Source organism: Pristiophorus japonicus, chromosome 11 (assembly GCF_044704955.1).
Source record: "Pristiophorus japonicus isolate sPriJap1 chromosome 11, sPriJap1.hap1, whole genome shotgun sequence".
Lineage (NCBI taxonomy): Eukaryota > Metazoa > Chordata > Chondrichthyes > Pristiophoridae > Pristiophorus > Pristiophorus japonicus.
This window is the reverse complement of record NC_091987.1, coordinates 59,868,016-59,892,184: the sequence shown is the minus strand read 5'-3', so window position 1 is coordinate 59,892,184 and position 24,169 is coordinate 59,868,016. Positions and strand designations below refer to the sequence as shown.

At 44.5% G+C, this 24,169-nt stretch overlaps 1 protein-coding gene across 4 annotated transcripts in view; it reads left to right on the top strand.

Annotated features, from left to right (window-relative positions):
• The window catches only part of LOC139276036 (uncharacterized protein CXorf38-like), a 57,761-nt gene extending 37,588 nt beyond the window's left edge, over positions 1–20,173 (top strand). For 2 of the 4 annotated variants that reach the window (XM_070893422.1, XM_070893420.1), the window contains 4 exons: positions 5,171–5,320; positions 11,045–11,224; positions 11,649–11,820; positions 18,656–20,173. In XM_070893422.1, coding sequence (XP_070749523.1) covers positions 5,171–5,320; positions 11,045–11,224; positions 11,649–11,820; positions 18,656–18,663 — 510 coding nt within the window. In that variant the 3' untranslated portion in view covers positions 18,664–20,173. The remainder of the gene's footprint in view (positions 1–5,170; positions 5,321–11,044; positions 11,225–11,648; positions 11,821–18,655) is intronic. The other 2 variants (XM_070893421.1, XM_070893423.1) reach the window with 2 other exon arrangements.
• The last annotated feature ends 3,996 nt before the right edge of the window (positions 20,174–24,169 follow it).

Below are 24,169 nucleotides of genomic sequence, written 5' to 3'. Positions count from 1 at the left end.
AATTACCCCGTTAGCTTTATCTCCCTTTTTGAAAATGGGTACAGCATTGACCACTCTTCAGTCCTCCGACACACATCCACTCTCAATAGAACCCTGAAGTATAATTTCTCGGACCTTTTTTCTTCGCTCAGGATCTTTGGATGTATCCCATCAGGTCCCAGCACTTTGTCTTCCTTTAGCTTAACTAATACTTTTACTTTTGGTTGTTATGATATTTCTCATCTCACTTTTAATTAATTCAGGATTCACCTTCTCCACAATCGCCTTCTCCTTTATAAACATTAAAGGAAAATACTTGTTAAGTATCCCTGCCAATTTCTACTTATTCTCTACTAATTCACTGGGGGAGTTTTAAACCCCAAGAACAGGCGGGTAGAGGGTTAAAATGTTAGAATTTTTGATCAGGAACACAACCCGGCTCTACTTCCGCGTTTAATAGAGGCGCATTTAGATGCCGACGAGAAGCCTACTTGCTGAAGTTGAGGATTTAATTATTGCAGGCAGGCGAATAATTGGATCAATTAATGTGCTTGGGAGACATTACCGAAGTCTTTGCAAATTGAACAGAGAAATGGAGGTGAGTTTGAGCAGCAGTTCAGGTGGGTATTTAAACTCGTCATTGTCCCATCTGAATAAAACCTCACATATTGCAGCTGCTGTCTCAGTTCCCTCTGGCAAACATTTGGCAGGGATACTTGTGTGGATACAGCTTTTCTCAACCTTGGAGGCTTTCAAAGTGACGAGCTCAGGATAGAAGGTGCATTGAACGTGTTTGATAGTACATCAGAAAAGGAAGACCATCACCATTCACGGCAGCGACGACGTGCTGTGGTGGGATCAGCACATGCACAGGAGGGGAGGTGCACAGGAAATGGGCCGAGATCACAGGAGGCACTATACATCAGGGTTTACAGATAGAGGTTCAGCTTCCTTGAACTCTCGGAAGAGTAGTACTTCCGTAGGTTGAGGTTATTGTGTCAAGTGGTGGCAGACTTGGTGGCCACACATTACCAGTGGCTGTGAAAGTCACCACTGCCCTCAACCTTTTCACCTCCGGGTCCTTTCAGGGCATTACCAAAGACATATCCAGGATCTCCCAGTCGGCTGTACATAAATGCATAAGTTAGGTCACTGATAGCTTATTTGCCAGGGCTGACAATTACATAAACTTCCCCTGTGATGATAATAGCCAGGATTTTCTTCTTTGGCTGGATTCCCACAGGTACAGAGTGCCATCAACTGCACACCCATGGCAATCTGATTGCCACCACAGCAATCAGGAGTTTTTATAAACCACAAAGGATATTTGTCCATTAATGTGCAGCTGGTGTGCAACTACAAGAAGAGGTTCATGCAGGTCTGCACCAGATTCCCTGGGAGCTATCATTATCCATTCATATTGCGGCAGTCCAACTTTCCAGACCTTTTCGTTCCAGGAAGCAAACTTGAGGGCTGGTTTGTAGGAGATGAGGGATACTCCCTTCAAACTTGGCACATGACACCTGTGATGAACCCCACCAGTGAGGCGCAGGAGCACCACAACACAAGCTACATGACCACTAGGTGTGTCATCGAGCAAGCCATTGGGCTGTTGAAGATATGCTTCAGGTGACAATATAGGTCTGAAAGCGTTTTTCAGTACTTACAAGCAAGGGTCTCCAGAATGATTGTGATGTGCGAATCCTACACAGTATTGCGCAGCAGAGAGGATTGCAGGTGGAGGAGGTCAAAAGGGGCTTACCACTCATCTTTGGATGAGGAGAACAAGGGGCATCCATCACCACACCAGCTGTTTACATTGCTGCCTGGAATGCCCTAATATTGCAACAATTAATCTCATGTAAAACGTAAGAAATGAAATCCTGTGGTCTGCTCCCACCACCAGGTCCAATCCCCACTCCCCTTGTACTAAACAGTCCTTCAACCACTCATCCACCCATTGCGTTCCATCATGTATTGACATTCATCATGAAACATTCAACATGAAAGTACGAGTTGGCGCTTGGGGCGCAGTAATGAGAAAGACATGGAAGAGGTGCTAATCATTACATTTTATGTGACATTATAAAAGAAACATAACATTTGTAAAACACCCATGTGCAGACACTTGGTGAATTACAATTTCTTGAACTTGTGCTTCCCACCGCTTCTACATGGTGTATCCCGCGTGGCGTCAGCAGAGGTTGATCCTATCCTAACTGCTGAGATGCTTTTGGCCTATGTCCTTTGGGTTTTGGAGCCTCTGCTGCACCTGCACCAGCGCAGGGGCAGACTTGGCCATCGGGAGCTGAGGCAGCACGTTGGGTACTGGGAAGTGAGGATGGGTCCACGGGTGAGAAGTGGGAGCACTTTGAGTGGAGTTCCCATTTCTATGTCCCCTTTTCTTATCATTCCTCTCCTGGGCCAGCACCACATCATTCCTACCACCCTGCAGCTTGGTGGAGATCAGTGATGTGTTATAAGGCCACTGATATATGTCATCTAGTTTCAGACGGCAGACAAGTTGGCATCCAAAGTCTGCACGGCTGTGGTCATGACCTGCATGGACTCATTTGCGAGCCGTGCTTGAAGCTCTATGTAGGTGGCCGCTCTGTCCATGGCAGACATTCTCGCAATTCCCAGCGCCACCAATCCACTAGCAATCGAGTTGGACTCCTCCATTCTCTTCCCTATTGTGAAGATTGTGTGTGGCACATCTGTCAGCATCTGGCTAAGTTGCTGATGCACCTCTATCATTTTCCTTCTCAACGATAGCTCCTGGGGATCAGCAACTGTGTCCAGTTTAAAGAGCTTGGAGAGGATTGAGCCCCCCCCGAAACGCAGACTGTCCACAGCTGTCCCTGCCACCAGTGTCTGCTCGTGCTCACTTGTGAGGTGTGAATCATTAGGTGAAAACCCAACTAACTATTTAACTGGACCCATCGAAGTGTGAGTATCTGCGCTGGTGCATGGCTGTACATCCTGCAACAGTGCACCCTCAGAAGGAATGAGGTCCTCTGAGGAATCATCCTCATGGATATCTTACAACACTTGTACACATGAAGACCCTGGAAGACAAAAGAAAAAGGTATCATTTAGCCGTGGCAAAGTCACAATCTTGACAATCACCATATTTAGCGTTCAGTCACTGATTAAATAATGACATCGTATGTGTTTCAGAAATATTTGTTATTCTGTCACCAGCTTTCTGCGAGCTCCCTGTCTCTCCATCTCTGACTGAGCAATGCAGATGTGCCATTTATCTCCAGGGCCTGCTCCTCTGCATCTGTAAGCTGGATTATTTGTGACGGACCACCTGCAGTCTTGTCCCTCTCCCTTGCGTTTTGTGCTTTTTTGTCCTAAAAGGGGGAAAAAAATAGACACGTGAGTGAGTGAAAGTCAGGTACTCACCCGATGGATACAGTGCATTCAGTAAGGGTGATTGTGAGACAGAAGCATCACATTGCATAAGGATTGGGGTGAGTGGCAACGATGGATGGATAAATGGGGAGGTGATAAAATGCATTGAAAGTGAAGGCTGGGTGCTGCTGAACGTTGAGTGGGTGTGAAGAGTGATGTGATGGAGAATGCTTAGCAAGCCAGAGTGAAAGGGTAAGATGTGGGGGGAGTTGAAAGCACAGGATGTAGTTGAATCAGTAAATATAGTGACTTTTGTTAACCTGGAAAGGTCATTAAACCACTTCCTACATTGCATCCAAGAGGTGAGCACAACCCTGCTGGTGCTCACCTTCTCAGCTACCTCTAACCATGCCTTCTTGGCGAGAGCCGCAGGTTTCTTCCTCCTGTCGCTGGGGAAAGTTCATCCGTACTGCTCGTTACTGCACCTAGCAGTAATTCCAGTGATGCATCTGCGTTATTGAATGTGGGAGCTGCCTTTGCTCTATGTCCACCATCCATCCTGAACACCTCCAATTTCAATTTTGTGCACTGTCCCTTTAAATACAGCTGAGATCGCATCATAAGAACATAAGAACATAAGAAATAGGAGCAGGAGTAGGCCATTTGGCCCCTCGAGCCTTCTCCGCCATTTAATAAGATCATAGCTGATCATAGAAACATAGACATAGAAAATAGGTGCAGGAGTAGGCCATTCGACCCTTCTAGCCTGCACCGCCATTCAATGAGTTCATGGCTGAACATGCAACTTCAGTACCCCATTCCTGCTTTCTCGCCATACCCCTTGATCCCCCGAGTAATAAGGACTACATCTAACTCCTTTCTGAATCATGGACTCAGCTCCACTTCCCTGCCCGCTCCCCTTAATCCCTTATTCCCTTATCGCTCAAAAATCTGTGTCTCCGCCTTAAATATATTCAATGACCCAGCCTTCTCAGCTCTCTGGGGTAGAGAATTCCACAGATTTACAACCCTCTGAAAGAAGAAATTCCTCCTCATCTCAGTTTTAAATGGGCGGCCCCTTATTCTGAGACTATGTCACCTAGTTTTAGTTTCCCCTATGAGTGGAAATATCCTCTCTGCATCCACCTTGCCGAGCCCCCTCATTATCTTATATGTTTCGATAAGATCACCTCTCATTCTTCTGAACTCCAATGAGTATAGGCACCAACCTATTCAAGCTATCTTCATAAATCAACCCCTCATCTCCGGAATCAACCTAGTGAACCTTCTCTGAACAGCCTCCAATGCAAGTATATCCTTCTTTAAATATGGAGCCCAAAACTGTACGCAGGTGCATATCACGCCCGTTGAGCAGCTTGGAGATGTGAAACCCAGAAGTTAATTGGTACAATTCAATTGAGATTGCAGATTTCAACCCACTCATTTGAATTCTGGGTTTCGACCTTGCAATTTCACCCCTCAGCTCGGAAGCTGCCTTCATATTAATATCCAGCCCATCGTCTCCTCTTCGGGGTTCCATCTCACATTTAACAATTCTGTTTTTAGAGTGATGATCTGCACTTGAATTTCTAAAATTAAGTCTCATGCATTTTATGATACACTACTTTTTCTTAAAGATTTCAAATATTGTTTACTCAAATTTAGATCTAAAGTAAACTAAAGTGCACCCAAATGTAAAAGTCTAGTTATATCATTAATTGTGAACTTTATGTAATTGGAGACACAGTGTTATGGAGTGGTGCAGTCTGTCAGATGTAAAAACACTGAATGTTAATTTATACCGACACATGATTCTGATGTTTATGATTAGGTAATTAAATGTCGCAATGACCTAATGCATTCTGTTGAAATGAGCGTGTCTGCAGAATGGCTACATAACTATATACAGAAGATCCTTATACTTCTACAGGAATTTCAACACATCCCTGAAGCAAAAGCAGCAAACAAAATGATACAAAAGGTAACTGTAATATAAATACTTTTTGTGAAACAAGTTGTTTTATAAAACAATTATTGTAACATTGCTTTAATTATTTATAAAGTCGGTGCCTGCATTAAGGCTCAACCTCAGAACCACTTTTGCTTCAAGCATCTGAGTTGTAAGGTGAAGATTAATACAGTGGGCAATTAAAAAATATATATATTAGTTGATCTCCTGTGGCATGGCCCATGGTAAAGAATTAGTAAATAAGCTCCACTTATTGCAGGTAGATAGATACATTTGTGTCTTTGCATACCTCAGTGCAGAAATAAATTTGTTCATGCAACCTAAATAAATAATTGTGGGTTGCACAATTCTTGCAGTTAAATGAATCTCTGTGTTTGGCACCTGCTTCTGGCAAGGATTACAGTACAAAATAATTAGAAATAGGTGCACATGAGAAACATGCATGCTATATACTACATGTATAACATATACAAATTAGAAATACATGTAATTATAGAAATTTAGACAACTATATATAAGTATGAAATTGGATTAAATTATATATAGTGTATACAACTATGCATATTAAAATGTATCATTTATGAATACATTTGCATTTATAAATCCAATAATTGTAAATATAAGTCATGCTTTCAAAAAGTTTTTTGAAAATACAAATGAATAAATGTATGATTGGACAGCCCTTATTTCCTTTTTGATTGTTCAGTGTTAACTATGTGATCAGTCACACGGTTGACAGCAGCCAATTGGATTGCCAAAACCAAAACCCAAAGGCTGCCATGGGATATTCCAGCCACCCTCACCTTCCGTCTCTACAGCCACGTAATAAACTCATAAACAGAGAAGTGAAAGTTTCAAACAATTCAGCTACTGGTTCTGTAAACACCCACTGTGACTCTGAGCATCCAATCTCATTCTCCAGCATCAGCTTGCCTCCCAACCGTTCCCTTTATGTTTCTGGATATATTGGCCTCGGAAGGGGTGCAGCGCAGCTTTATCCAGCGCTTAAAAGGTTAAATTATGATAGTTTGTATAAACATGGGTAACTTTTCTACAAGATCAAATAATAACTTGCTTTTAGACCTCTGCTTGTGTTATTATGAAGTGCTCATTCACATTAATAACTAACACAAAACATTAAGGGCTCAATTTTGCCTAAAGCCGTTTTTTGGTGTATTGCCAGAGTTACGTCCGTTTTTCCATGCCAGAAATATTCCAAAATTATTTGTGCCAAGTTTCCCCGCTGTATTTTTCAAAATTGGCGCTGCGCAGCCGGTCCTGTATCTTTGGTGGGGTGGGGGGGGGGGGGGGGGGAGGGGGTGGAGTTTAATGTCTGCGCCAAAAAAAACAATGCCGCACCTTCTACACATGCACGGGAAAAAAAGGACGTTTTGACGTTAGTCCTATGGGCACGCATGCGCAGTACAGCTCCCGGTCTGCAATCGACCATTTTTAAAGAGCCAGTTGTGTGTGTGAGAAGGAGTGCTGTGTGAGAACATTGGAAAAATTGGAGCTGCAATACAAGATGCAATGCGGTGCAAGGACCAAGAATTTCTTACAGGATGAAGTGGAGGCACTAGTTACTGTGATTCAGGCCAGATGGCACAAGCTGGACACCAGCAGAAGTCACATAAAAGTTCCACCCAAAGAAATGAAGAAACACTGAAATCAACTTGCAGAAAATTACTGTGCAATGGTGACCACCCCGAGATCTGGAGGCCAGTGCAAAAAGAATTGGCAAGACCTTGGTCAAGAAGTTAGTGTAAGTAATACTTTCATTTATTCAATGCAATTGCAATTGTAATGTAAATGTGACCAGCTGTATATGTCCCACCCAACAGAAAGACACCCTTTCTAAAAAGTTGTATTTTCATCTTTGCAGAGGAAGGTGGCACATAACAAAAGGGAAAGAACTCGAATAGTGGGAGGCCTGGTAAATCTGCACCCACTGATACCCTTGGAAGAGAGGGTCGCTGCTTTGATGGGTCCTGCCTGGAGAAAAGCAACCACCACTGCACAAGCTGGGACCACACTCAAGGGAGTGGGTAAGTCCTGCAAATTCCACAGTCTGGCTTTGCTAAATGCTTCAGTCCATGGGGATGTCTCTGTCAGCTACTTTTCGGATGATGCAATGTGCTATAATTCATCGTGGTCCTTCAAATCAGCCTGCTGCCTGCGCTGTGTGAGCCTACTCATGCCACCCACCCTACCCCCTCCTCTGCTGCTAACCGTTTGTCTGTGTTCTGTTATACAGAAGAAGATTTGGACGAGGACGAGCCTGAAGAGGAGAATATCTTCCAATCCCACCTTCCAGACCAAGAGCATGGGGCTGAGGGGGAGCTGGAGGGGATGGATAAAGCCCCATCTCTTGTACTCACTTTGGAGGAGGGGCAGGTGCCGCCCATTGAGTTGCTAGTCCCTTCCCTGACTAGTGGTTTGAGTGTTAATGGGACATTCCATGGTTTCCCACCGTCCGAGGCTGCGGGTCCAATGGGATGCTGCGAGCCACACCCAGGGCCCCACCGTCCGAGGCTGTAGGTCCCACTGGGATGCTGCGAGCCACATCCAGGGTGAGGAGGGGAAGGAGAGCTCGACTGCGCTCTCCTGAGGTGCAGGGTCTAACAGATGTGGTTCACATGATGACAATGAGTGCAGAGAGCATTGACCTTATGCGATCACTCCTGGACACCATCAGTGGGGTGGGTGATGAGGTATCAGGACTGGCGGGAGAAGTAACAACACTCTCACGAGAAATGGGAACGATGTTTGGGACTATGAGTGAGAGAATATCTCAGTCAGCTGAAACCATGTCTGTAAACATGAGGGAGGGAATGTCACAGGTAGCTAATGCGCTGACAGTGACCATGAGGGAGGGAATGTCACAGATAGTTCAAACACTCTGTGAACATGAGGGAGGGGAATGTTGCAGGTAGTTCAGACACTTTTGCTCAACATGAGGGAGGGAATGTTAGAGGTCGTTGAGACATTGTTAGGACACATGAGGGAGGGCATGTTGGAGTTAGCTGCTGCAATAAGGGAAATACCCAGACCCTGCGCCCATTGACAGAATCATCTGCCACTTCCACTCCAATCCCCAAACCAGCCTCTGAAGAGACCTAAGCTGGGCCATCCACATTGCCGCCTGGGCCTTCCACGTTGCTGCCTGGGTCCTCCAATTTGCCGCCTGGACGCCCACCCCCCCACTCAACAGGTGCGCATTACCCAAGATATTAGAAAGAATAAGCTTGGTACCAACCCCAGAAACGCTTCGCCACCGCCTGCGGGTAGGAGTGGTGGAGTCACCAAGACCAAACGCGGCGGGCAGTCTTAGAATAATGTGGAGGAGAGATGGGTGCCACCTTTCTTTGCTGCTGTTGTTGTTATTATTGTTACTGTTGTAACTATTTCAAATTAAGTTTTTTGTAAGTTACAACTTTACAAGTTTAAAGTTTTTAAGTGATCTTAGAGTTTTTGTAAGTGATCTGAAAATTTGTAAGTGATCTTAACTGAAAATGTTAAAGTTTGATCCAAGAATATTTTTATTTAAGTTAAGTGCAAATTTTTGTTAAACTTTTGAATAAAATATATTTTAAATTATAACTGAATCATTTGCATTATTTGTTCCATTATTTACACAACTTTTGAAGTAAACAAGAATCATTTCCATAATTTGTTCCATTAACATAACACAACATTATGGAACAAGTCCATGGGGAATAGTTGCCACTGAGCCTTCAGGCAGCAAAGCGTTCATGAATGAGCTGCTGGCGCATGGCTCAAGCAATCGTTGTAGGGGCACGATGGCCCGCTCTCCTCCGCCGTCATGCTCCGGGTTCAGGTACTTGCATGACTTCGTCATCCTCATCCTCCTCCTGCTTGTCATCTGCATCTTCCTCATCATTATCATCAGCCGCTCTCACCTCAGGTGGGTCTTCTACTACCAGCTGCTGCTGCCTCATGGTGGCTAAGTTATGCAGCATGCAGCACACAACAGTGAACTGATCAACAATCTCAGGGGAGGATAGCAAGTAGCCTCCGGAATTGTCCAGGATCGGAAACGCTGTTTCAAGATGCCAATAGTTCTCTATGATGCTGCTCGTCACAATGTGCGACATGTTTTATTCCCAGTCAGCTTCCGTCCGAGTTACGTGTAGGGGCGTCATGAGCCAGGTGGCAAAGCCGTACCCTTTGTCTCCCAGTAGCCAACTCTGCCCTTCTGGCTGCTGCTGAAATATGGCAGATATAATGTTCTCGCGTAGGATGAACGCATCATGGCTGCTCCCAGGGTATCTTGCATCAACTGACATGATGCGATGCATGTCGTCGCACACGAGCTGTACATTAATGGAGTGGAAGCCTTTTCTGTTCCTGTACATCTCGGAATCCTCCAAAGGTGCCTGCAATGCGATGTAGGTACCATCAATGCAGCCCTGTATCTTTAGGAAGCCCATAGCTCTGTTACGCATTGCTTGGGCAATCATGGGGAACTTTATGTAGTCATTCTTCCGAGCATATAGTGCAGCAGTCACCTGCCGAATGCAGACATGTGTTGCATGTTGAGAAATGGTGCACACATCCCCAGTTGTAGTTTGAAAGGATCTGAATGCATAGAATGAAAGTGCAATTGTAACCTTCACTTCAACTGACAAAGCAGTGCTCCTGACGCTTCTAGCTTCACCAACTCACAGACCTCAGTTACAACTTCTTTGAGGAAACGCAGCCTTCTGACGTAGTCTACATCACTCAGGTGCAGGTACGAACACCTGTCTCGATATACCCGAGGTGGGTAAGGCCAGCACCCTACGGGCTCCGATGTTCCTCATGCGACGACATCGAATCAGATGTCTCCTCCGCAGCACCATGATGCAGAAGGCTCGCACAAGGTATGGCATTGTCAGTATTGCCCCCATGATTAAATTTGACCTTTACAAGAAGCTCAAAATGGCAGGCAGATTGGACAGATTCTTAGTTCTCTCTCCCCAAGGTCTGTATGGAACACACCTAGGTTGGAGCAAGCGCAGTGATCGGGAACTCATTGCAGTGTTGTGACTAATTCCAATCGCGTTCAACAGCACCTTCCACCACCACCACCCCTCCCCGCCTCCCCCCCACCCCCCCCATGCCCTGCAAAACCCCTCCGGGCTCATTTGATGCCTAGTGCAGTCTTCCGATCATCACCTCCTCTCCCGGGCTTGTTTTGCAGCCGAACCTCGAGCCACTGTGTCCAGGCGCATGACCAATTCTGCCAGCCGACCCTCAAGGTGGTAGCATCTTGAGTTTAAAAAAAATGACAAGTTCAGAATTCCATCAAACTTCCATCTACTCTATTGTAAGATTAAAAAAATGTAATCTTTTTTATGCACATTTAAAGTGTTCTTATCTCCCTCCAAAACTTAGATTTTTCAATGTGCGCTGCTTTCTCTTAACTCACCAGAAGGTTTTTCCGGAGTGGCCAGATATGCCGACCTAGGATAAGAATTTTTTGGGCAAACTTTGAAAAATGATAAAAACTGGCGCAGGCAGTCAAAAAAAAATAACGTAAAAAAATTGTTACTAACTCAGTTACGCTGGCGCAGATTCGTCGGGGAAACTTTAATTTAAAAACTTACGCCAAAAAAAGCGGCGTGTGCCAAAAAAATGGCGCAAATGACCGGGGAAAATTGAGCCCTAAGTGTTCACAAGATAATGTGTAGTTTCATGCATAATTTGAGGCCGATTCTGTTGTTGGACCAATAGATTGCATCATCCGACTGGCAAGTTCAGATAACAGGTACCGATGCAGTGGATACTGCATTGAAGTTTACAGATGAGGAGATCAATGCTGGAGAAATCTTTAATGTTGAATTAGAACTAATTCGAGAATGGATGCAGGAGCTGTGTCTCACACTGGAGGAACAAGAGGCTTTGCTTGCACAGGTAGAGCAATCATACATTCATGGTTTTAAAGAAATGATCCTCGCAATACCAAGTTGTTGACAAATATTTTATTTATGGATGTCTGAGTGCATCAGCTCAGATTTATATGTGTTTACCTTGATGCTGTCATTGGAAAATTTTATTTTTATTTGTGAGATCAAGGGGTATGAAGAGAAATAGGAAAGGGGTACTGAGGTGAATGATCAGCCATGATCTTATTGAATGGTGGTGCAGGCTGGAAGGGCCGAATGACCTACTCCTGCACCTAATTTCTATGTTGTAAGTTATGCATATCTGTACAATTCTTTAGAAAATTATTTTAGTTTCTGAGAGAAAGTAAAAATGTATAATATATCTTCCTCTTTTACTCTCTTGCCTGTGTATTTCACCGCATCTAATCATTCATTGTTTTGTTCTTTTAAAGCACTTAAACAGTTTGAATACATTCAAAGAATTTTTGAAACAAAATAAAAAACTTGAAAGTGTGCTTTACAACGAGCTGCAGCAGTTATATACTCTTGAGAAAAAGCTGAAAAGTGGCATGGAGTCTGTGAAAGATCAAGATGGAGGAGAAGGGAAACCGGAGGAAAAAGAAGGTAACAGTGACAAAGACATGAATGGAAAGGACGAGAACTGTGATAAAATGGCACAGCATCTCAATCAAACATTGTGTGATGAATGAGTGAAATACCAGGAGACATTTTTATTGCTAATGGCTATTAATTGAGTAATTATAGGATAAAAATATGAGGGCCCTCTTGGCTAGCTTGTATAGGAAGTGGAACATTTTTCTCTTATCAGAAGTTAATGGTGATATGCATCCATGATATCTAACTTTTGGGCGTAAGATCCATTGCAATGATGTTGGTGGCTGCCAGGTGAATGTGGCCGTGTGTTTTCTGTACCAAATGTCCTGTATTTTGGATGAGTCTGCATCCTATCTGTCTTTTGGTGGCTAGGCGCCCTCTATAGTAGTAATCTCGGGATTGCTACCAGTGCCACGTGATAGTCAGAGTAGGAATCGCAGGATAGCGCAGATGAATACGTGGCTTGAGCAGTGGTGCAACAGGGAGGGATTCAAATTCCTGGGGCATTGGAACCGGTTCTGGGGGAGGTGGGACCAGTACAAACCGGACGGTCTGCACCTGGGCAGGACCGGAACCAATGTCCTAGGGGGAGTGTTTGCTAGTGCTGTTGGGGAGGATTTAAACTGATATGGCAGGGGGATGGGAACCAATGCAGGGAGACAGAGGGAAACAAAAAGGAGGCAAAAGCAAAAGACAGAAAGGAGATGAGGAAAAGTGGAGGGCAGAGAAACCTAAGGCAAAGAACAAAAAGGCCCACTGTACAGCAAAATTCTAAAAGGACAAAGGGTGTTAAAAGAACAAGCCTGAAGGCTTTGTGTCTTAATGCAAGGAGTATCCGCAATAAAGTGGATGAATTAACTGTGCAAATAGATGTTAACAAATATGATGTGATTGGGATTACGGAGACGTGGCTCCAGGATGATCAGGGCTGGGAACTCAACATCCAGGGGTATTCAACATTCAGGAAAGATAGAATAAAAGGAAAAGGAGGTGGGGTAGCATTGCTGGTTAAGGAGCAAATTAAGGCAATAGTTCGGAAGGACATTAGCTTGGATGATGTGGAATCTATATGGGTAGAGCTGCATAATACCAAAGGACAAAAAACGTTAGTGGGAGTTGTGTACAGACCTCCAAACAGTAGAAGTGATGTTGGGGAGGGCATCAAACATGAAATTAGGGGTGCGTGCAATAAAGGTGCAGCAGTTATTATGGGTGACTTTAATATGCACATAGATTGGGTTAACCAAACTGGAAGCAATACGGTAGAGGAGGATTTCCTGGAGTGCATAAGGGATGGTTTTTTAGACCAATATGTCGAGGAACCAACTAGGGGGGAGGCCATCTTAGACTGGGTGTTGTGCAATGAGAGAGGATTAATTAGCAATCTCGTTCCCCTTGGGGAAGAGTGACCATAATATGGTGGAATTCTGCATTAGGATGGAGAATGAAATAGTTAATTCAGAGACCATGGTCCAGAACTTAAAGAAGGGTAACTTTGAAGGTATGAGGCGTGAATTGGCTAGGATAGATTGGCGAATGATACTGAAGGGGTTGACTGTGGATGGGCAATGGCAGACATTTAGAGACCGCATGGATGAATTACAACAATTGTACATTCCTGTCTGTCGTAAAAATAAAAAAGGGAAGGTGGCTCAACCGTGGCTATCAAGGGAAATCAGGGATAGCATTAAAGCCAAGGAAGTGGCATACAAATTGGCCAGAAATTGCAGCGAACCCGGGGACTGGGAGAAATTTAGAGCTCAGCAGAGGAGGACAAAGGGTTTGATTAGGGCAGGGAAAATGGAGTACGAGAAGAAACTTGCAGAGAACATTAAGACGGATTGCAAAAGTTTCTATAGATATGTAAAGAGAAAAAGGTTAGTAAAGACAAACGTAGGTCCCCTGCAGTCAGAATCAGGGGAAGTCATAACGGGGAACAAAGAAATGGCGGACCAATTGAACAAGTACTTTGGTTCGGTATTCACTGAGGAGGACACAAACAACCTTCCGGATATAAAAGGGGTCGGAGGGTCTAGTAAGGAGGAGGAACTGAGGGAAATCCTTATTAGTCGGGAAATTGTGTTGGGGAAATTGATGGGATTGAAGGCCGATAAATCCCCAGGGCCTGATGGACTGTATCCCAGAATACTTAAGGAGGTGGCCTTGGAAATAGTGGATGCATTGACAGTCATTTTCCAACATTCCATTGACTCTGGATCAGTTCCTATGGAGTGGAGGGTAGCCAATGTAACTCCACTTTTTAAAAAAGGAGGGAGAGAGAAAACAGGGAATTACAGACCGGTCAGCCTGACATCGGTAGTGGGTAAAATGATGGAATCAATTATTAAGGATGTCATAGCAGTGCATTTGGAAAGAGGTAATATGATAGGTCCAAGTCAGCATGGATTTGTGAAAGGGAAATCATGCTTGACAAATCTTCTGGAATTTTTTGAGGATGTTTCCAGTAGAGTGGACAAGGGAGAACCAGTTGATGTGGTATATTTGTACTTTCAGAAGGCTTTTGACAAGGTCCCACACAAGAGATTAATGTGCAAAGTTAAAGCACATGGGATTGGGGGTAGTGTGCTGACATGGATTGAGAACTGGTTGTCAGACAGGAAGCAAAGAGTAGGAGTAAATGGGGACTTTTCAGAATGGCAGGCAGTGACTAGTGGGGTACCGCAAGGTTCTTTGCTGGGGCCCCAGCTGTTTACACTGTACATTAATGATTTAGACAAGGGGATTAAATGTAGTATCTCCAAATTTGCGGATGACACTAAGTTGGGTGGCAGTGTGAGCTGCAAGGAGGATTCTATGAGGCTGCAGAGTGACTTGGATAGGTTAGGTGAGTGGGCAAATGCATGGCAGATGAAGTATAATGTGGATAAATGTGAGGTTATCCACTTTGGTGGTAAAAACAGAGAGACAGGCTATTATCTGAATGGTGACAGATTAGGAAAAGGGGAGGTGCAAAGAGACCTGGGTGTCATGGTACATCAGTCATTGAAGGTTGGCATGCAGGTACAGCAGGCGGTTAAGAAAGCAAATGGCATGTTGGCCTTCATAGCGAGGGGATTTGAGTACAAGGGCAGGGAGGTGTTGCTACAATTGTACAGGGCCTTGGTGAGGCCACACCTGGAGTATTGTGTACAGTTTTGGTCTCCTAACCTGAGGAAGGACATTCTTGCTATTGAGGGAGTGCAGCGAAGGTTCACCAGACTGATTCCCGGGATGGCGGGACTGACCTATCAAGAAAGACTGGATCAACTGGGCTTGTATTCACTGGAGTTCAGAAGAATGAGAGGGGACCTCATAGAAACGTTTAAAATTCTGACGGGGTTAGACAGGTTAGATGCAGGAAGAATGTTCCCAATGTTGGGGAAGTCCAGAACCAGGGGACACAGTCTAAGGATAAGGGGTAAGCCATTTAGGACCGAGATAAGGAGGAATTTCTTCACCCAGAGAGTGGTGAACCTGTGGAATTCTCTACCACAGAAAGTTGTTGAGGCCAATTCACTAAATATATTCAAAAAGGAGTTAGATGAAGTCCTTACTACTTGGGGAATCAAGGGGTATGGTGAGAAAGCAGGAATGGGGTACTGAAGTTGCATGTTCAGCCATGAACTCGTTGAATGGCGGTGCAGGCTAGAAGGGCCGAATGACCTACTCCTGCACCTATTTTCTATGTTTCTATGTTTCTCTATATCCCGGACAGCCTGCTGCAGAGTCTACATTTCTTGAGCACAGCACCGGAAAATGCAGGAAACACTCACCAGGTCAGGCAACTTCTGTGCATGGAACAGATAAGACATTTTGGGTATGGACTCTTCATCAGAACTGGAAGGTATTACAAATGAATAGTACGTAAAAAGGAACAGAACCAGGGAAGGGGAAAAACAATAACATAACCACACCCATAGGAAAAGAATAGAATGACCCTGTAAAGTGCTTAATTGGAAAATAGATGGTTAAATGGTAGATATGATATTAGCATTAGACAATAGGTGGCTGAATGAGAGAAATCAAAGAAATGAAGGGCACATACAAGAGTGCTCGTGATTGTCTACCTAAAGTGGTCAGGAATGAAAATTGACAAAATGGAGCAGGTTCCAGTGGTCCACAGCCTGGTAGGGAAAAAAGCAGATCAACACCAAGGACCACCTTGCCAATACAGTGTTTCGATGTGGGGGGGGGGTGGGGGCGGTGGTGGTCCTCACCTTAAACATCAACCCACTCCTTCCCCAGAAATGCCGGCACACCCATCCCACACTGCCAGCAATTCCTGCCAGAGAGAAATGGGAACTATAGTTAAGGTCTGAAGTTTTTAAAGTCAGTGTTGAGACCAGAGGGCTGAAAAATACCTAGTAGAAAGATATGGTATTGTTTCGTGAGCTTGTGTTGAGCTTCATTGGAATAATGTAGCAGGCCAAAAATAGTGAGGTCAGATTGGTAAGACGGAAAATTGAAGTGTCAAGTGATGGGGTCCTCAGAGTGCCCAATCTTTATGCCTTAGTGGGTCACAGAGATGTGTAGCACAAAGGCATGGGGACCACACAAATATAAATTCACATATATCTGATGTTGACAGTAATGGCCCTGAATTTTTTGGAGACTTGTGGCATTGGAATGGCAGATAGATGGCGTTGGGTTTGTTTTACACCAAAAACATGATCAGACATTATGGGGTAAGTGTGTTATGCCATTATTTACACAGCACCAGAATTTCCTGGGACTTTTGCACCACTCCACCAATACCCTCACTGAAATAATCCAAAATTTATCATAGATCTGCCCCTCAGTCAATTCACTGGTGATCGCAAATTTCCTGGATTTAGGTCAGTTTTCTTGCTGCAGCCTCTTAGATTGAAAAGTAATAGCGCAGGTGAATCTATTTAAATTCATGAGTTCAAAATAATTGTTTATAGTAAAATAAAGTCTGCTCTTGATATTTTTAATTCTTAGCTAAAACCCATCAAAACACTTCTTTACCATTGTGGGTTAGGGTTAGCATGTTGTATGTGTAGTGTAGAGCACTGAAGTAGCTGCTCCTGCCATTGATGATAGTAAGATTGGGGGAGAAAGTAGTTTATCTCATTTATGGGCTCAATATGGTCGGCGCAATATGGTGAGGACCAGAAGCCGGAGGCCCAAGGCTCGTTCAAAATTGGGTCTCGGGCCTAATCCAAATAATTCTGGTGAACTGTGGGTGCCTGTCGGGCCTCCTCGCAGATTTCCTCTGCACTAATTTGGGCCGGCAGAGATGTTGGCAGCGGCTCTCAGGAAGCTCCCACATTAGTGCTAGGCAACCAGAGGGAGCACTCCCGCTCCCCCTGGCTCCACATAAAGGTAAGTTTAAAAAGAAAAAATTAAATTTATGTTGGTGGCCTCCAGCAATCCCCTCAGGGTTAGGCCTCAGAAGGAACTGGAAAAACTGCGTGCTGTCAGTTTCTGAGATTCCTGAAAACTGAATACAGCAGCTGAGTGTGTCCATAACTCAAGCAATTTTCTGCAAGTGATCAAGTTCAGCATTGTGGAAGGATTTGAAATTCAGAATTCTTTGACTCAGGTCATCTGAATATTACTGTGTTTAATTGATTCATTGATGTAGATGGGGTAAGCCATCGCCTGTGTCATGTCAGGTCCATGATTCACTACTATGCTCATGGCAACATATTAAAATTACGTTTCCAGGAAATTTTGGAGTAAGTTTACAATGGGAAGATCGGGGATAGAAGTGGCATAATTTATAAATAGCAGATCGGGCTGTTCAGGAAATTCTGCGCCATTACACTTTGGTCTTCTGATAGAATTTATCCATCAATAAAGTTACGCTGTTTAAATCTCCAGGCCCACATAATTCAAATAGTAAAAATAAGAAGAATTAGAAGAAAAATAGGATTGAGATACCTGGGCTTCAATTACCAAGAGTTGAGGGCCACAGCTGTCCTAGAACCACCTCTTCAACGCTCCTGCCCTATTCCATTTGAGAATTTAGTCATTTGGGATATATTTTTATTATTTCTTCTTTTTCCCCCCACAATGTACAATTCACATTTATATACATTATAGGGATCAACTTCTTTCATTTAAGTTTGATAATGTAACAGTAAATACCTCTTAGCTATATAGCTAATTTAATACTGAAGTTGCTGGTTGAGAACACCAAATATTAACTGTGGGGTACCCATATTCTGACATTTCTGGGTTGTACAATGGCATCACAAGCCATTGTTCATAGACTGTTACTGAAATATCCCAATAGCCAGCTATACAGGTGGTTATCCCATTCAAACATTGCAGCCACAAGGAGTTATGTGCTGATTGTCATTATTGGGCATTCAGTTGTAGGATTTTTAGCATCACATATCATCTGCTTATTGGAGGGCGTGTAAAGGGAAATACTCTGATTGGATGGTCAACATTGGGTGTGGGGTGGGTGGGGGGAAATGGATATGGAGAGGCGGGAGGAGACAGGGCTGAAAATCACGGTAAATCTTGTAGCCCAGTTTTTTTATATACAAGGGCTGTGCAATGATCACTGAAGGCTCTCGTTGCTGCCATTTGACAGGCTTCATAAGATATGTAAATGAGCATAGCACTTCCTACCTGGAATTGTGTGTGGTTTGGCCCAGAAATGTAAAGTAATCACTGAAGGTCTGTCAGAAATGGCTGTGTTTGCAGTTCAGAATTTCTTCAAGGTGTGCTTAGCGTGTCTGTGAGTGAATGCATGATACTATTTTGTTGGTTGCTTTTGTTGCAGTGTTTTTTGTATTTACTTTATTTTTGCATTTTAGATTTCTTTTTTTAAACCTATCATTGAAGAAAATTTAAATCTGCATTTAAGTGCCCTAGGTAGTACAAATGGTCCGTTGGAATTCCACTTGCAGTCAGAGCTAGAGGATGAGGACGTATTCCACAGGAATGAACAAAGACCAGCCCTCCTGCATTGAATTGGTTTGCTCTATCTGTCCTAACCAAGGAGCTGGGTCGATGCACCCTGCCAATGTTGGCCATTTGTAAGGAGATATGCTTTTGCTGTCTACACTTCATGAAAGCAGCAGCTTTGGAACTTTGCTATGTCTTGCAGTCTGATCTTCAAACTTTATCCATGAATACGCTTGTTTTTTAAAAAAAGTGTCTTGTATCTTTCTCCTGCCATCCTGGACATTATTCTAGTGAATGTGCATTCTACATGTGGGGGTAAAGGTCACCACTGCCTAGAACTTCTACACAGTTGCCTCCTTTAAAGCTACCTTGGGTGAATGCAAAAAAAGTAACCACCGTTTCAGATTAAATCCATTGAGGACAACACTTGATTTTTTTTTTAAGGAGATGTATGTCAGATAAGCCAGTCTGCAATACACTGGTGTGTACATCAGATCATTGATGTCTTTACCAGAGCTAATAACATGATCATTTTTCCAACAGAAAGCTACCGGAGGGCTCTGTACTTTTTCAGGGTGATCGTATTAATGGAATCATGTGACCATACAAGATCCTATGAATGTTATGGCTTTTATGATGAGGAAAATATTCCATTATTTAATGTACAGGCTGACCATCAAGGTACACAACAATAACAACTTGTATTTATATAGCGCCTTTAACGTAATGAAACGTCCCAAGACGCTTCACAGGAGTATTATAAGATTAAAATATTGACACTGAGCTGTATAAGTAGAAATTAGCGCAGGTGGCCAAAAGCTTGGTCAAAGAGGTATGTTTTAAGGAGCGGCTTGAAGAACATAAGAAATAGGAGCAGGAGTAGGCCATTTGACTCCTCGAGCCTGTTCTACCATTAATAAGATCATGGCTAATCTGATCATGGACTCAGCTCCACTTCCCTGCCCTCTCCCCATATCCCTTTATTCCCTTATCGCTCAAAGATCTGTCTATCTCTGCCTTAAATATGTTCAATGACCTAGCCTCCACAGCTCTCTGGAGCGGAGAATTCCATAGATTTACAACCCTCAGAGAAGAATCTCATCTCAGTTTTAAATGGACAGCCCCTTATTCTGATACTATGCCCCCTAGTTTTAGTTTCCCCTATGAGTGGAAATTTCCTCTGCATCTTTGTCGAGCCCCCACATTATCTTATATGATTCGATAAGATCACCTCTCATTCTTCTAAACTCCAATGAGTATAGGCCCAACCTATTCAACCTATCTTTATAAGTCAATCCCCTCATCTCCAGAATCAATCTAGTGAACCTTCTCTGAACAGTCTCCAATGCAAGTATATCCTTCCTTAAATATGGAGAAACAAAACTGCACGCAGTACTCTAGGTGTACCCTGTACAGTTGTAGCAGGACTTCTCTGCTTTTATACTCTATCCCCCTTGCAATAAAAGCCAACATTCCATTTGCCTTCCTGATTACTTGCTGTACCTGCATACTAGAAGGAGGAAAGAGAGGTAGAGAGACGGTGAGGTTTAGGCAGGGAGTTCCAGAGCTTGAGGCCCAGGCAACAGGAGGCACGGCCATCAATGGTTGAGCGATTATAATCAGGGATGCTCAAGAGGGCAGAATTAGAGGAGTGCAGATATCTCGGTGGCGGGGGAGGGGGTGTGCTGGAGGAGATTACAGAGATAGGGAGGGGTGAGGCCACGGAGGGATTTTCAAATAAGGATCAGAATTTTGAAATCGATGCGTTGCTTAACCGGAAGCCAATGTAGTTCAGCAAGCACAGAGGTGATGGGTATGGGTGAGCTGGACTTGGTGCTAGTTAGGACACGGGCAGCTGAGTTTTGGATCATCTCTCATAGAATGTGGGAGGCCAGCCAGGAATGCGTTAGAATAGTCAAGTCTGGAGATATCAAAGGCATGGATGAGAGTTTTAGCAGTGGATGAGCTGAGGCAAGGATGGAGATGGGCGATGTTACGGAGGTGGAAATAGGCGGTCTTAGTTATGCGGCGGATATGTGGTCAAAAGCTCATTTCAGGGTCAAATATGGCATCAAGGTTACAAATAGTCTGATTCAGCCTCATACAGAAGTTGGGGAGAGGGATGGATTCAATGGTTTAGGAACGGAGTTTGTAGCGGGTACCGAAAACAATGGCTTCGGTCTTCCCAATATTCAATTGGAGAAAATTTCTGCTCATTCAGAAATGGATGTCAGACCAGCAGTCTGACAATTTAGAGACTGTGGAGAGGTCGAGAGAAATGGTAGTGAGGTGTCATCAACGTGTGGAAACTGATGTTTTTGGATGATGTTGCTAAGGGGCAACATGTAGATAAGAAATAGGAGGGGGGCCAAAGATAGATCCTTGGGGGACACCAGAGATAACGATGCGGGGGTGGGAAGAGAAGCCGTTGCAGTTGATTCTCTGGTTATTAGATAGATAAGAATGGAACCAGGCAGCTGGACGATGTTGGAGAGGCATCGGAAAAGGATAGAGTGGTCAACCGTGTTAGAGGCTGCAGACAAGTCAAGAAGGACAAGGGGGGATAGTTTGCCTTTATCACAGACACAAAGGATGTCATTTGTGATTTTGATGAGAGCCATTTCTGTACTGTGGCAAGGACGGAAACCAGATTGGAGGGATTCAAACATGGAATTGCGGAAAAGATGGGCATGGATTTGGGAGGTGACAACACATTCAAGGACTTTGGAGAGGAATGGGAGGTTGGAGATGGGGCAATGGTTTGCAAGGACAGAGGGGGCGAGGGTTGGTTTTTTGAGGAGAGGGGTGATGACGGCAGAATTGAGGAACAGAGGGACAGTACTTGAAGAAAGAGAACCATTTACAATGTCAGCTAACATGGGAGCCAGAAAAGGAAGTTGGGTGGGCAGCAGTTTGGTGGGAATCGGGAGAAGGGAGGAGGAAGTGGGTCTCATGGACAGGAAAAGCTCAGAAAGAACATGAGGGAAGATCGGAGAGAAACTGGAGAAAGATGTGAGGTCAGGGCTAGGGGAAGGAAGGGAAGAGGCAGAGGAAGCCGAATGGATGATTTCAATTTTAGAGACAAAGAAGACCATGAGCTCCTCACACTTATTGTCGAAGATGAGGGTTTAGACTGGGCAGAGGGGTTTAAAAAGACGGTTAGCAGTGGAGAATAGAAGCCAGGGGGTTTTCTTTACATTCCAGAATGATTCTGGAATAATGAGTGATTTTAGTAGACGAGAGCAGGACCTGATAGTGCTTTATGTGGTCCAGCCAGATCTGGCGGTGAATGGCTAAACCAGTTGCCCACCATATCCGATCAAGTCTGAATCCCTTGGAATGAAGGGAGCGAAGATCAGGGCTGTACCGGGGGAATGGGCATAGTGAGAGAGAGTAATTGTTTTCACAGGGATTCGGGCATCAAAGGTGGTGGTGAGGGTGTGATTGAGCAAATCGGTAGTTGCAGAAATGTGAATGGAGGGCCAAAGGTTGAACAGTTGAGAGTTCTTAAGTGCAGTTGTAAGCGTGTCGGGAGAGTTTTTTTTTCAGGGCCGGACACAGAAGGAGATAGAGTTGGAGGGAGGGAAGGGGGATGTGGGTGAAGAGCGATACGAGGAAGTGGTCAGAGATGGCCTTATCTGCGATTGATATGATGGGAGTAGCGAGGCCGTAAGGGATGGCAAGGTTGAGGGGCTGCCATGAATATGGGTTGTGGAGTTTATATGGAGGGAGGGATTAAGGAAGGATAGGAGGCTAGTGAACTCAGAGAAGAGAGCATGATGTATTGAGATGGAGGTTGAAATCACCAAGGATGAGAAGTTGTTCAATGCAGAGACAGAGGGAGGAAAGTAGTGAAGAAATATTGGTAATAAAATATTTATGGTACTTGGGCAGTCGGTAGAGAATGAGAATTTTAAATGAGAGGTGAGAGGGGTGCAATAGGGTGAGATGCTCAAAGGAGGAGAAAGGGTTGGAGAGTAGGGGGACAGACCAAGGTGTAATTTGCTGATGAGAGCCACACCACCATCACAGCGGTCTGAGCAGGACAAGTGGTGGAAGGTATAGCCAGGCGGGGAGGATTCATTTAAGGGTAAGGTGTCATCGTCCCTCAACCAGGTTTCCGTCAGGACCATGATGTTGATGCCATCATCCACAATAAGCTCATGGATGGGAAGGGCCTTGTTTGCAAGCGAATGGAGGTACTGGAGGGAGATGCGGAGAGGGTCGTTTGTGGCTGCCTCACTGCCTGCGTCCACAGGGTCAGCGCTCGGGGGGGGGGGGGGGGAGTGAATTGGTCGGGAAGGAGATTGGCAAGATTAGCCCCCAGTGGGCGGGAAGGTCGGCAACAGAATGGGATGGAACAGTGGGGGTTGCTGCTCGTAAGGAGGCAGCAATGAGTGCCTCGATGGACCTTTCGTAGGATGCCAAGAGAGGCACAGAGGGAAGCTGTAGCCTTATCTAGGAGGGAGTCAAGCCTGGGACGGCGGCAGGAGAGTAGGAAGGTTAAAGAGTAATGAAGGATTGGGGTGGGGATTTGGGTGGGCAGAGTATCCGAGAGAGAAGACATCGGTCAGGGAGGGATAAAGAGAAAAGGAAAGAGGAAAAGTGGAAAAGTTTTGAATGGCTTGGGTCCGGACGCGAATGGACAGTGGAAAAGCTCAGGTTAGATAGACCTGTTTAAATGTAGTAGTTAAGAGATCCAATAGTCGGGAGATTAGGATCAAAGTTAGAGGTCCCATGGAAGGACAAAGTCGACATGAACAGGATGGGCCAGCACAGAGCATCGATGAACCGCTGTCCAAAGCAGACGAGTGAAGTGTAGAGAGATCGAGGATGTGCTGGAGGAAGGAGAGTCGGTAGCGGTGCAGAAAGATGATGGCGACATTGACACAAGATTGTGTATCGCGGTTGATCGCCGTAGAAACTGCCGCCATCGACCAGCAAAGTTGAAAACCGGTAGAACGAGTGAACCGGCAGCTACTCGCAAGAAGCCAGCAGAGCTAAAAAAAAAAACATTAGAACGAGTTCAGCAGAGACACAGCTGCAGTTAAAAGGAAAAATAAATGTTTGCAGCAGGTAGACTTACGGTATAGTCCAGTGCAGAAACATAGCGGTGTAATCCAGTGTAGTTCAAAGCAGAAACATAGTCTAGCGATATCCATCAAAGTCCAGGAGATCGGAAACCAAGATGACAGAAGAATTCAGAGTGAAGGCTTTAAGCGACTGAAGCAGAGCAAAGCCACAGCTGATGAATTAAACAGTGTAGTCGGTAAAGCAATGAATTCCTATTCGCGAGTGAAGGAAATCAAATTTCTTCAGAGCTCCAGCAGATGCAAGTATATCCTTCCTTAGGTAAGGAGACCAAAACGGGATACAATATTCCAGGTGTGGTCTCACCAGGGCCCTATATAATTGCAGTAAGATGTCTTTATTCTTGTACTCAAATCCTCTTGTAATAAAGGCCAACATGCCA